This window comes from Leopardus geoffroyi, chromosome D4, assembly GCF_018350155.1.
Source record: "Leopardus geoffroyi isolate Oge1 chromosome D4, O.geoffroyi_Oge1_pat1.0, whole genome shotgun sequence".
NCBI lineage: Eukaryota > Metazoa > Chordata > Mammalia > Carnivora > Felidae > Leopardus > Leopardus geoffroyi.
Genome location: NC_059342.1, coordinates 63,857,481 through 63,872,314, shown reverse-complemented (window position 1 = coordinate 63,872,314; position 14,834 = coordinate 63,857,481). Strand labels below are relative to the sequence as shown.

General features: G+C 41.8%; 1 protein-coding gene across 1 annotated transcript in view; it reads left to right on the top strand.

The window, feature by feature from the left end:
* The first annotated feature begins 2,239 nt into the window (after window positions 1-2,239).
* Window positions 2,240-14,834, top strand: part of GRIN3A (glutamate ionotropic receptor NMDA type subunit 3A) — a 171,529-nt gene continuing 158,934 nt past the window's right edge. The window contains 2 exon segments of the mRNA XM_045469916.1: window positions 2,240-3,487; window positions 3,490-3,587. Coding sequence (XP_045325872.1) covers window positions 2,890-3,487; window positions 3,490-3,587 — 696 coding nt within the window. The 5' untranslated portion in view covers window positions 2,240-2,889.

Here is a 14,834-nt window from a genome sequence, read left to right as displayed (position 1 = left end):
CTAGAGTTTATTCATCTACCTCCGGCAGAGTTCTGCAGCAATGTCTGGCACAGAGTAGGAGCTTAATAAATGGTTGTTTGAACTGATGATTGACTCTAGAAGAGCTTTCAACGTTATGACCATTGAACCATGAAAAAAGAGGAGAAGGAAAAGAAAAAAGGGAAATGTGAGGAAAGGAGAGAAAAGAATCATGCCATAGATGTTCAGATTACAGTGATATGGATAAAAAGAACCAAGCAGCAGGCCTGGGTGGCTCAGTCTGTTGAGCAGCCAACTCTTAATTCGGCACAGGCCGTGGTCTCATGGTTCATGAGATGGAGCCCCCCATGGGGCTTTGTGCTGACAGGGCAAAGCCTGCTTGGGATTCTCTCTCTCCCTCCCTCTCTCTCTCTCTCTCTCTCGGCCCTTCCCCTGCTTGCATGCACACACACTCTCTCTCTCTCTCAAAATAAATAAACTTTTAAAAGAAGTTTTTAAAAATACTAATAAGAAAAGAACCAAGCAGCAAAAGAAAATAGAAAGGGAACCAGTGTATCATCATTGAAAAGCCCAGAAAGAAACAAAAAAAGGAAGCCCTGGAAGGAAGGGCTGTTCTTCACTGTTCACTCAGTATTTGCCAGATGTAGCTGCGGTTTATCCTGAGCTGGTACCGCTCTTTCCTGGGAGCCTTGGGAATCTTCCCTTCTTCTGTGAACAAGCAGTTCAGCTGTTCCCTCAAGGTGGTCATGGACTTGAGAGGCCTAAAGAATGCCAGTGACTCTTAAGATCAAATTAACAATCAGACCCATCTATTCTTCATCACCATCTAAACATGTATGCAATGCGAAGTACATACTAAGGTAACCACTTTAGCGCACGGTCTGTTACACTCCTCAGTGCACATATACACAAACACATCTTCTCACTACACAACTAAGAGATTCCCAGTTTTCCCGCAGTGCACGGGGAAGGAAATTCTATACTTTTCTTATTCAGATCCCAACTGATGGACTCTTCTGAAACAAGAAAGAGTCTCCAGGACCCACGCCTGGGACGCACTCTAGGGCCTCAGGAGGGCCCCTGTCCCTTGTGGTTCATCCTTTATGATGACTCTCACTCTTTTCTTCTCTGGCACCCCAGCCTTGCGGCAGCCATTTTGGTTATCAGATAGGTTTTGCACTGAGATGCCTTTAAAGGTCTGTTTTGAGGGAAACGGCATGCACTTTTTATCCTTGTTGGGAATTTTATTTAGCTAGAGCCTCTTCATCCCAAGGATTTAAAGCCTGATGGAAACTTTAGCTCATGAATCAAAACAGCCCTCCAGAGCTAAAAGCTAGCTGTATTTGCATAACAATTTAGCAGCTCCAAACAGCAGGGCAAGGTGAGGTGAAATAAATTGCTAAGGTCATGGTTCTCTTGAAGTGGTATTGAAATTCAGAAATGTTGGTCCCCAGCCTTGCTCCCCCGCCCAAGGATGTGTCTCCTACCCTCCTTCTAAAGGATACCAAAGCATAAAATAAATTTACTGTATGCGTGGAAACCACAGTCCTGCCCTTACCCCTCTCTTTTGCTTCTAATTTCAGATGATTCAGATCCTGGAGGAAGAGACCAAATCATAACCCACTGACTCCACTGTATTACCATACAAATGAAAGAACTTACTAGAAACGGTGATCTGGATGGGCTCTTGGTCTAAACTAGAAACTACTGTTGACTATGCTTGAAACTCTAAAAGTATTTTGAATCTCTTTAATTTCTGGATCAAATCATTGCTTCCAATTCACTTTTTAATTCCGAGAACCCCAAAACGTAGGGAACCCTTCAAAACCGCAAAGGCCCACGTGCCCGAGAGAAGGAAGCGGAGATTAAATGTGTAAATGATTCTGGCTTTCGTGCCCTTACTAGAAAAATCTTTAAAGCGACACATCGAAGAGAAGAAGCTCGTTCAAGTTGCAGCTTCTCAGAACCTATCCCAGCGAACCACTGGATTTCGGATTCCTCAGGCACAACTCCGAATTCGGAATTCTCCGCGGCTCCGAGACCTCGCCCTCTGGGGTCGCAAGGAATTTCGCAAACCGAGACGCGTCGCGGTTGCGGGGAGCGGACTTTCCGGGGGCGCGGGAAGCGCCACCCGGGAATCTCCCCATCAGCGGGCGTTTGGCGCAGCCAAGCGACAGGCTGGCGCCAGGGCTCAGCAACAGGGAGGCGCCGGCTGAGGCGGGGAGAACTTTGCGCTCCGAGCAGAACCACCCTTTGCTGGCCAGTCGCGTCGCTCCGCCGAGGAAGCAGGCGGCGGCGGCCACTGGGCGGAAAGGGGAGCGGAGCAAGGAAGGGAGGAAGTAGCGAGACAGGAAGAAAGATGAAGCCAGCGCTGGGGGGCCCCGCCGGAGGGTGGCCGACGGCGGAGCAAGGACGATTTGGCTTGTTTTTCGCACCCCGGGCGTGAACGCCTTCTCCTGAGCGACCCCAAGGAAATTAGGGGGTCTCGCCCGGGCAGAAAAGGGAAAGAAAAGAATCCAAGTGAGCGCATCGCCTCCTGGGTCGCGTTGGCCCCTAGGAACTCGGGCCGCCTCTCAGCCCAACCTCCCCGCGTGGCCGGACGCAGTGCCCGAGCCGCCCTGCAGATGGGGCGGGCAGAGAACGGGCGTCCAAGCCGCGGGTGACCGGGGTCGGCCCGCCCGCCTGCCTGGCTCCGCGCAGGGACCGGGCGGGCGGAGGATGCGCGGCGGAGGGACCTGGGCGCGCTAGGCTCCAACTTGGATGGCCCCGGGACCGCTTCGGCTCCTGGGAGCGCTTCGCCGCGAGGAGTGAGCCGCCGGCGGGACCTGGGGGCGGAGACGTGAGGCAGCGGCTGCAGGGGGGCGAGCCGGGCGCACGAGGGGGCGCGCTTTCTCCCTGCGGGTCTCAGTAATGAGGAGACTGAGTTTGTGGTGGCTGCTGAGCAGGGTCTGTCTGCTGCTGCCGCCGCCCTGCGCTCTGGTGCTGGCCGGGGTGCCCGGATCCTCCTCGCACCCGCAGCCCTGCCAGATCCTCAAGCGCATCGGGCACGCGGTGAGGGTGGGCGCGGTGCACTTGCAGCCCTGGACCACGGCCCCCCGCGCCGCCAGCCGCGCTCTGGACGGCAGCCGAGCAGGCGCCCAGCGGGATGAGCCCGAGCCAGGGACTTGGCGACCCCCGGCGCCCTCGCCGGGCGCACGCTGGTTGGGGAGCGCCCTGCACGGCCGGGGCCCGCCGCGCGCCCGGAAGCCGGGGGAGGGCGCCGCGGCGGAGACCCTGTGGCCTCGGGACGCCCTCCTCTTCGCCGTGGACAACCTGAACCGCGTGGAAGGGCTGCTGCCCTACAACCTGTCTTTGGAAGTAGTGATGGCCATCGAGGCGGGCCTGGGCGATCTGCCGCTCTTGCCCTTCTCCTCCCCAAGCTCGCCGTGGAGCAGTGACCCTTTCTCCTTTCTGCAGAGCGTGTGCCACACCGTGGTCGTGCAAGGGGTGTCGGCGCTGCTCGCCTTCCCCAGAGCCAGGGCGAGATGATGGAGCTCGACTTGGTCAGCTCTGTCCTGCACATTCCAGTGATCAGCATCGTGCGCCACGAGTTTCCGCGGGAGAGTCAGGTGAGAGGAGTGGGGACGCCGTTTGGGGGCCGGGACCTTGTGGAGGGGAGGGGGGACTTGGGGCTTTACAACTTTGATAATGTTATAGGGGTCGGACCATATCCGTAGATGGTTGGTAGAAGGACCTCAGTAAAAGTAAAATAAGACAGTTTAAGTGCGGATGGAAAGAAAATGAGAGTTAGGGGTAGCAGATGGAAGAAAGGAAGTGGGGGGAATAAGCGAAAAAAATCCTCCTGTTTTGACCAGCTGAGCAACCCTAGTGGATGCTGGAGGGAAGTTAGAACTCAAAGTTCTGGATCGTGGAGAGCAATAGAGGTTATAAAGACTAGCGCGGGGGTGGGGGGTGGGGTGGGGATGGAAGATCTCAGGCAAAGCGAGAGCCTTTCATTCCCTAGAGGAATTGAGAGCACGTGGCGGGAAACGCAGCATCTGCTCTGATTCCTGTAGAAGGTGTGCCTGAGGCTTGGGCGGGGGTGGAAGGAAGAAAACATCCCTCAGAATTCCTTTGAGTCAGTCAATAGAAAATCTGCAACTACTACGGAAGCAAGCGGTAAAGATGTGTGGTTAATTAGGCTTGGGCATTGGAATGCATTAGAAATATCTGAATGGATGGGAGGAACGCATTTGGGATTGGTGGTTTTTGGTTTGTTTGTTTGTTTGTTTTCCCCTATCTTCTTTCTGTGTGATGTGGGCTCAGAGACTGGTTGTATGCAGTTGCTGTGTTGAGCCCATTTCTGTCTCAATTATCTAGTAATAATAAAAAAAAAAAATCTAATGATTCCATTTCTTAGGGGTTAAAAATTTAATGTATTTTCAAGGAAAGAAGCTATTTGTGAACTTACTGTTGAAGATAGTGATATTGAGGACCTGAGGGCAGAGTCCTCAGCAATAGGAGCTTTCTGCATTTTGCTCATTATTTTTATGAAAATATCAAGCTAAATTTAGCCTTGCACAAAGTATTTATGAAACAAGTAGGTAATTGTTGTTGGCCTCATGTTAAAGATTGAGAAACTAAGGAAAGTTTTGGTCAGTGTGTTGATAAAAGAGTTCAGACACTGGAGAATTTCTGACTGTATATCATTTTACTATCCCTTTGGCCGAAAAAAAAATTTCTAATCTCTCTTCCTCCACTTTTGATATATATATACAGAGATAAAAGCTCAAATGAGTAAGGCCAAATACAAGTGAAAAGTTTGATAGAATCTATGCATAAAATATCAAGAGAGCACTAAAAGGTTTCTTTTTCTAGAAAAATGGATCTTACATTTTTAATCTTAGGAAGGCCGGGCACCCGTTACTTTCAGCAGTTGCCCAGAATATTGCTATTTAATGCTGAACTATAGAGATTTGATCTGCAGAGTGCAGGCTAATTAACTTTTATCTAAAACATTTCCGTCACCTGAATCTGAATGACTATAGGCAGCAGATGGGAAGGCATGGAAAACACAGGTGCACCAGGCTGCCAATGGCCAAAGTGTTATAAACATGAAGTTGCATCCATAGGGTGCATCATTATTAATATATATGCAGAATCAGATTGAACGAAATGCGAGAGTCAGCATCGCTTGCTTCCCATCATTGCTTCTTTATTAATACTTCATAAGTTGCCAATAGTGTTCAGTCTCCAGACTCCATTCCATTTGTAGATTGTTTGGCAAATCATAAATAGCAAGAATTTTCCCCAAATTAGTGGTTGTCAGTTAGGAAGGAGATTGTGTTCCATGATGGGTTTGTGCAGATATAGCACAGTACAAGGGGACCAGAGAAACCATGAAGCAGCGTCTAGAATTGCACAACTTCAAAGCTTTAGGACCACTGTGGGAACAGTCTTCCAGGGACAACCCTGACAAGCTGACAATAAAATGAACACTCTGCCAAGCACATTTACTTCTGTATTTCAAATCAGAAATGTATTTTAAATCACATTTGTCACTGTTATTTTCATGGTACACATCTTGAAAGGGAGAGATTATTCTATTAGCTCAGATCTTGTTTGCCCAAGTGACGTTTTCTTTCATTTGTCTTTGTATTTTATATTCAAACATATCTAACTTGTGTTGCTTTTAGTATATCATTTAAATGTCATTCTACAATGTTCTATATTAAGAATGTCCAACTCAATGCCAAGTCACTATAATATGTAATTTTAGGAGAGGACCATAATCTGCTTTCAGCAAAAATAACTGATCTTTCTTTCCCTTGCTTCTCCTAAAAAGTAGACCCATACACTGATGTGATTTAAACACACACACACACAAGACAACTTTCAAAATATAAAACAATGTCAGAGTCATTTTAGGCATTAAATAAAATGGACTTAACTTAGCCACCATTCTCAGTGAATTCTACTGCCCAGTGACCTAATACATTGATTGGGCCAGTGACTGAATAAAGGATGCTAGCAGAAAGTGGAATTGTCTACACAACCAAGTAGAATAAAATTGTGTCTCTTATTCAGACAAGTCAAAATTGCTTGGAGCAGTCGCAGCAATATTTCTCTCACTTTCTTTTGTACTGCTGGTTTCTTTCATATGAAACCTTTAATTAATAAATAATAGTTTTGATAGTATTCTACCACAGCTCATGAATGGAAAGAGATACCCCTGAAATGATTAAAACCCTGAGAAAAGCATAATAGTTTTATTTCAATTAACTATTTATGGAAACAAACACATTAGATCATCAGCTTGTAAGGAACCAACTTTATTCAGTGTGGGAAATCCATTATGAGTAAGATAATAAACTAGCCACTTTGGAAGCCATATGTATCATCACCACATAAATAAAAGCTTCAGACAGCATTACACATAGGATAGGGTCAAAGCACGTTTCCATCCAAAAAATTGACTTTACTACACACTCAAATCTCCACTTGAGGCTAATTCCTTATATTAAAATGATAATTTCTTCTAAATTCTGTTAACATGAACTTCAAATAATGATGTTGCATATGGATCCAGTTACATTTACATTTCAGTTATATAAAGTTCCTATAATTGTTCTTTCTTTCTCTTCATCCCCAAACTACTTTTTCTTTTAGGGTTTTTGTATAGTTTCTCTAAAGTTAACTTCTTGAAATTCACCTGCTCAGGTAGTGACAGATACATATTTCTTTCTAAAATGTTTATCTCCTGTTAATTCCATATTGGTTCCCTTAGGTAGGGTTAATGGAGTGATATAATTTGCTTAGATCCAAACTCTTATGCAATTAAAAAGTGACTGGGTCACTATTTTCAACTCCAGTTGAACATACCAACTGCAGTTTGCCTGTCATACATGCTGTAATCAGTCATATATGCTGTTTAGTCCCATGGAAATATAAGTATTTCAGATGTTCCCCTTTCTCTGACAACACAGTGCTAAGTACAGAAGCTTATTTATTAGAATTTGGCTAGCATAGTGCCACTTTTGTATGATACAGGGACCAGAACAATGATACCACTAAGGTGCATGTTTTCCCTCTATCTGAAAGTATACTTTACTATCTGAAAGTAAAACATTCCTATGAAACCTTTTGTAAGCCAAAATGGCATAAAGTGAAGACTATTCTCCACTTTCCAAAAGTTCATGTAATGTCACTTCGCTTTAAGGAAAGACCTACATTAGCACCTGTTTTCCGTAATGGAAAAAAAATCAGAAGAGGATTTTCACTTTTATGAAAACAAAGTGGCATAATGTAGAGTTTCAGAAAGTGAGAGATACCTGTAGTGTGCCCCTTTACCCAAGGTTTTGCTTTCCACTGTCAATCATGGTCTGGAAGCAGATCTCTCCTCCCCTGACTTAGTGTCAAAAGGTCAATAGTAGCCTCACTGCATCACAACGCCTATGTCTTTCTCCTCGCTTCATATCATTACATAGGCATTGTATCATTTCACATCATCACAAGAAAAAAGTGAATTTAGTACAATAAGATGTTTTGAGAGAGAGACCACATTCACATAACTTTTATTATAGCATACTGTTATAATTGTTTTATTATTAGCTATTTTTAATCTCTTAATATGCCTAATTTATAAATTAAATTTTATCATAGGTATGTATGTACAGGAAAAAACCACAGTATTCATAGTAGAGGTACTATCCCTGGTTTCAGATATTCACTGGGGCTCTTGGAATGTATGCCCCACAGATAAGGGAGGGGTACCACTATATATAACTTAGGTGCATTATTAGGGGACAAGTAAAGGACATTTATTTTTAACAGATTTTCTCTCAACTGTATTGGTTTTCCTTGACTTGCTTCATGCAAAGCACTGCTGTCTGTCCTCTGAGGGAAATATATTCTTCTGCAATTCATGATGAATGGCTGATAGTAGCACCTAATTGTTGCTGACTTGAAGATAAATGATTTCAAATTAAATGTCAAGTGATACAAAACTTTTCTTAGAAGTGATCTTTTACAGATTCCTCTTGAGGAACAGAGACTTGGGACTAATTTGGAAGTTTTTGTTTTTAATTTGGGGATTTTTTTAATAGTACTTAAAATTTTTTTTCAGATAAATAGATCAGAACAGACTAGCAGATACATTCATTGGGCAATTAATCTGTCTCACCCACTTTTCTTTGTGCCTTCCACAGTATAATCATAGAGAATATTTGGTTTTGACCTTCTTTGACTCATCTTGGAGTTAATTTATGATGAATCAACTGAACTGAGTATCTGAATCATCTGAAGACCAATTTCAATATCCCTTAATGTTTTATCTTTTGGTGTTGTGCAATCCACCATGGATTTTGTGCCATTAGATCTTATTTCATGAATACCTCCAGTCAAATTCCAATAATGTTGGTTAAAAGGGCACAATATAATGGAAGGTATATTAAATAATAGTCAAGACTTTCAGTCTACTTCTGCCTTTTACTGGCCATGTAATCTTGGGCAAGTGCCCAAGTTCTATATACCCATTCAAATGAAAATGAAAATGTGTTGCTGAGCTCCATGCTTATCAGTCAAAAGAAGGTACTTACCAATCTGACACAGTTGTTTTATAAATCAAATAAGAAAATGAAGTACTTTGGGAAAATTTATAGTATTAGCCCAATGACTGGTAGAGAGGTGTTGGTTATGATCTGATAAGAATCATCCAAGTCTTAATTCTTCACTAATTCTCATTAGTAGTTACTGATCAAATTGGGATGTGATTCACAGTGTAACGTGTCTTCATTCTCCACCTTACTGTCTACTCCCTCATTTTCTTCCTCTTTAGAGAAAAAAAATAGTAAGTAGGTTTAGTCCTCCCCCAAAAAAGGGGAAAAGAAAAAACTTTTAAGTATGTTGCACACTTGCCCCAAAATAGAGGACATGCCATAGGTACTATTTCTATACTGACGGCAAATTTTTACCTTTCGCACATCTAACACAGTTTCTAGAGCCTTAGGTATTGCCTTAGGTAGAAGCCTCAATAAGATGCTCAACGTTTTTCAGAAATGTTGGTTTCTCACATTGGTCATAAGTTTTTCCTGTGAGCAAACTTACAATAATAGATCATTTATGAGACTATGGCCATACAGTTAACCCACTCCACCTACTGTATCAGTAAGCACACTGGTTGGCTCATCTGACATTATTTTCACACCAAGTCTTTCTTGATGAGAACAGCAGTGTGTTAGTCCATTCTGGCACAAGCTCCTTATCTCATCATGGATAGATTACAAAGAGTTTGCAAACCAGCTACTTTGAGTACCACGGCCCAAGACAATTATGTGGGGCTCTCATAGCAAGGTATTGCTCAATTTGGTGGCATCACTAAATGTAGAGGTGAGCACCTCATCGTCTCTTCTCCTGCCTACTCTAGCTTCTGCCACTCACATACACAGAAAATTAGAGGAAGTGTAGAGTACCAGAAATGAGATGCTACATCTATAAAAGTAGGCAAGAAGGAGGAAAGAACATCTCAGCATCTGCCATGTTGCTTTTGGAGAGAATGCATGAATAACAAACTAATGGAAATCTTTAAGCCACTGATTTGTCTTTCTCAGATCTTTTCTTTATGGGGTAGTGGGAGAAAAGAGCAATGGGGAAAAGGTGAGCAAAGAGTAAGCTAGCTGTCTGCCCCCACTCTTGCCTCTTCCCTCCCCTTCACCCAACCTGACACCTCAGCCAGATTTTCAGGTCTCCTTCTGAATGGGCATGATTCAGTCACTTTCAGAGGACACTGTGATCTTCTGCATTGAGGGAGCAGGTTGATCACACGGACCTGGACTGGTATTACGTCAACTGGAGTAAATACTGATACTGAAAGGCTAGTATCTGGTTTAGCCAGCAATGGTCTACTGGTAGAGATGAGCCTTCAGAAGTTCAAGTAGTAAAGAATTAAGCAGGATGACTTCATTTTTAGTCAGGCTGAATTATGCCCAATTGTTAGTCTTTGAGTCATACATTTAGGAACAAACTAAATCATATATATTTTTGTAGCATTTATGCTTTTCAAGTCTTCACAAATGTGCTCACAGAATCCTCCTAACAGCCTTGTGAAGTAGAGAACAATGTATAGAAAACATATAGGGTACTAGAGAAAGCTATGCATTATAGGAAGTGAGGAGTCACCAAGAAGAAAAACAGACTAATAGCTTCTTCTACATTCAGTGTATTTGTTAGCCTACAATCCAAGAACAGACTGGATCCATCACTGCTTTTGAATTGCCTCAGAAAGAGGATAAAAGAGAGCAATATATACTTCAGGTTTGATTGTTAAAAGCATATTTCACACTAAATAACCAATAATGGGAATTGAATTAAATGAATCATGATATAGTTTTACAGTGGAGTTCTATATACCCATTCAAATGAAAATATATTGACATATATAGAGAAAAAAGTTTTATAATGTATGTAAAGTGTGACCTTGATCCTATAAACGATGAAGTCTAGAATTTTATTTATAAAAATGATAAATGTGATTGTAACTGGATGATCTATGCTTCCCTATCTGTGCTCCAGTTTTTTTTAAAGTATGTATTACCTACGTGATTAAAAATATTAAGAGAAAAAAAGACAAGTTACCTTCACCTTTCCTCACCAATGCTTTCAATACTTCAATATGAAAATAATAGGTTTTAGGAAAAAGTGAATTGTAGAGCATGTTTACATTTATCAAAGTCCTTTCCCATCTTTTTTTTTTTTTCATTTTATTCTCACAATTACTTTGTAAGGTAAGCAGGACAAATAGTGTACCTTTTTTTGCAAGTGAGACAATAATAACATAAATGAAAGAAATACAAAGTAAGAGTTAAGGGAAAAGGTTTCTGAGAAGCACAGACCTATGTCTGAATCTTAGCTTTACAACTTTCTAGACATTTTACCCTGGGAAATATGCTTCAATTTCTTGATCGATGAAATACGACTATCTCAGAAAGTTATGGCGAAGACAACACCATGTATGCGAAGTTCTAAGCATGGTACCTAGAGCACTGTGTGTTCTTACTATGTCAGTGATCGTTCTTTTAATACAAAGGGTTGGCATGGCAAGTTTAATAAAAACTAAAATTATCAGAGTAAGTCCTCAAATATCCTGGGTTGCTCTCCAGAGTACCTCCAAATGCATTTTCAATATGCACACGATAGTCAAGCTTAGGAGATCCAGTTCCAGTGGACCAACCCTAAGCAAAGCAAAGCAATCTGCTGTTTTGAAACCCCACTTAGGGGTCCAATTCACTGAAGTGCATTCCCAGCTTAGGTATATGTAAAGTTGGTCAGCGTTGAGGTGAACTTTGAGGTCTAGTTTCAACTAGTTGCTCCTTTGTATTGGTTCTCAATGACTGGATCTTTGGACTGGTTATGTCAGAGGTAAAAAATAATGCTCTATTTCTATTAGTCGGTGTAAGTGAGGAATTCATAACTCTTGCCTTTATCTACTAACCTAATTTCTCATAGGAGCCTCCCAGAAATTAAACTTAAGAAATAGTAGAACCATGAGCCAATTGATATTTTAGACTTCTAGAGGAAAATGAGGTTGTTAGAAAGGGCAGAGTCTCACTTGACATGGATTGAAGGTTCAGAAGTTTCCCATTTCATACAGGATTTATCTGTACTAAAGTAACTGATTTGTGGCATATATTAGCTCAAAAGTTTAGGGACCATGGCACTATTATATACTAAGGCTTACCCAAAAAAGATACCCATAAGGCAAACTGTGGTTTATTGAATGCTGACGATATCAAAACTGTTGCATACAACTTTGAGGGACTTTTTAACCAACTGAGCCGCCCAGGCACCCCTTTGAGGGACTTTTTAAATGCATATTGCTGTTCTGATTATAAAAGTCATGCATACATGTGCACTGCTTCGCATGGGTGTCCACAGATAACCTTGAGTAACATTTTGATATATTTTATTCTCTCAAGGCTAATGGTTTAAAATTTTTATAAACCATTGGGTACAGTTAAAGAAAGCCTTACTGTCAGTCCAAATGGGCTGGACAAAAGGACAGGAGAGGGGAAAAATTTTTTTTTGTTAACTTTCCAAAAAGTCAGAGTTGATAGGGCCTTTTGAAACTTGGGCACTCTGAATTGATGGTATTTCTATATTAAAAGGGGGTATTTTCCTTTGTATGTGCAACCTAGCTTTATATTTTCAACATTCTACAAGTGGCCGTGTCTGTACGGTTCCAAACAATGGCTTGGTCTGGATCGTTCAGTGCCATTCCTAAGAATGACTTGGAAATGGGTTGCCACTACTGTCTTCTCAGTTTGGGATGGTCATTAGCAGAACTTCCAGTGTCAAGCACTTTCAGGGCCACACAACCTACATGTAGTCTCTTGCTGTTTTTTGTATTGAAGGCCCCAACCCAAAGCCAAACAAAAGTGGGGTTAATACTCTCCAGATTAAAAATAAAGAAATTTTATCTCATAAACAAAGTGAGCTGCTCAGCATGTCTTCATCTAACAGAATCACAATCTGCCTGTTGCAGAATTCCATTTGTTCAGTCCCAACCGGAGGTATTTAAATAGGGATTCCATTAAACAAAGAATTTGCTTCTATATATTATGAATTTAATAGGTTCAGACAGAGAGCTGTTATTGTTTTGATACTATACAAGAAATTCATTTGAGTCACGTCACACACTGTGTTATACACACAAAGAAAAGCTTCAGTATATACCTGAAAATGAATGATAAATCCATGCCTGAATCAATCCAGTGTGCCTTCATCTGGTTGCAGGCACAGAGAGCCATCTAGTGTTCCCTAAAATACAGCATTTAGGTAAAGCATCCTAGAAATCCAACCTGACAAGGCAGGAAAAGGATTCCAAAGAGTTTTTAGTCCATGTCCCAGCCTTTTAAGTCTGTGGGAAATCTAGGTTAATCCACCACAGAAAGGACCTTCTTTTGCCTTCTAAGAAGATCCAACAATCTCTGTTCTTGGCCACCGTACCTATAATTGCAGTCATAAACCTTAAAGTAAGACTATCTGAAAGTGTATGTTTCGAGGGGTTGGGAGGCAAATGTGAATGGCTTTTACCAACTCTAGGAAGGCAGTGGCTAATTGTTGTAGTAATTGTATTTACTATCACTTTGGTTTATAAAGCAACTTGAAAAGATGTAGCCATTTTATTGTGTTAAGCATATCATTTGCTCCTTTATGTCCAACTATAAAAATTTTATGTCCTTTGTGGATAATTCCAAAAATAAAAAAATACCAAAGAATAAAATAAAAATCACCCATAAACCCACAACCCAGAGATTTAGACATATGTATGTGTGGTAAAATTGGGATCCGTGCTATTTTATGATTTTTAAAATGTATATTATAAACATCTTCCTGTGTCATTAATATTTTTTTCATTATTTTTAATTTTTTTTTTCAACGTTTTATTATTTATTTTTGGGACAGAGAGAGACAGAGCATGAACGGGGGAGGGGCAGAGAGAGAGGGAGACACAGAATTGGAAACAGGCTCCAGGCTCTGAGCCATCAGCCCAGAGCCTGACGCGGGGCTCGAACTCACGGACCGCGAGATCGTGACCTGGCTGAAGTCGGACACTTAACCGACTGCACCACCCAGGCGCCCCTTTTTTTTCATTATTTTTAATGGCTATATAATTTGCCTTGGAATAGATGGTTTCATTTGTTTGACCGCTGTTGTTTGAATCCAGGTATTTCCCCCCAAAAAATCAGTAACACTTTAACTAATGAGACTTTACCAGCCTGGTCTTTCTTGTAGTTTTTGGTGCTATGGAACATCCACTACTTGAGTTCTAGGACATCATCATGGTTGGGGTATATTGTGTGTGTCTTTTTTTTTTCCAGCTCTTTCATTATCTTACACTGATTATACTTGCTGTCTTTGACCACTTGTAGTAACAATCCTAAGGCTGTGCTAAAATGATAGCTACTAGCTCTATATGAAAACATTTAAATACATTTAAATTAATTAAAATGATATAAAATTTAGAACTATCTCAGATGCTCTCACCCCATTTCAAGTGCTCAGTGGCCACATGTGGGTAGTGGCTACTGTATTTGACAGCACGGATCACAACATTTTCTGTCTTCATAGAAAGTTCCATTGGACATTCTATTGCTGTCAAAGGGCATGCAGTTGTAAGAAGCAGAAACTCATTCTGTGGAGCTCAAAAGTGAGGAGTTTATGCTGAAAACTGCAGGAAAATGACAAGGAAGAAAATTGCAGGAGCTGCTGGAAAGTGGTAGGGCAGCTACTCTCTGCACGTCTTCTGGGGCCCAAAAGCTCTTCTCTTGGCTCCTTTCTACACATCTGCTCCATCCTTCTCTCTGGATACCAGCTTCTTCCTCTGCCCTGCCATGACTTCTGCATGAATGTGGTTCTGATTTACTATGATGATTAAATGTAGCCTGAACTCAGTAGGATTTACAGCTCTAATCATCTGAGCAGGGTAAAGAATTAGAGAATGACTATGGTTCTTCACCAAGGCCTATCTGAAGAGGTGACATCTGAACATAGAATGAAGTAAGAAGTGAATCATGCAAATTTCTAAGGGAAGAGCATTGTAAGCAGAGAGAACAAAAGTACAAAGCTCCTGAGGTAGGAATGAGCAGAGCAAGAAATGTTTGTTGAATAAATGAAAAAATGGGCTATCCTTAGGTACTATCCTTTATGACATTTGTGAGTGGGCACAGTTTCAAAGAAGGTATAACTAGTGAGGCAGTACCCAGATCTGGGGTACTCATATACATGTGTATTTCCCAAGGTTTAGACCCCCGAATTTGTCTCCTGGCATAGGGCAATACCAGGAATTTCTAACTGGAATTTCCAGTTCTATCTCATTC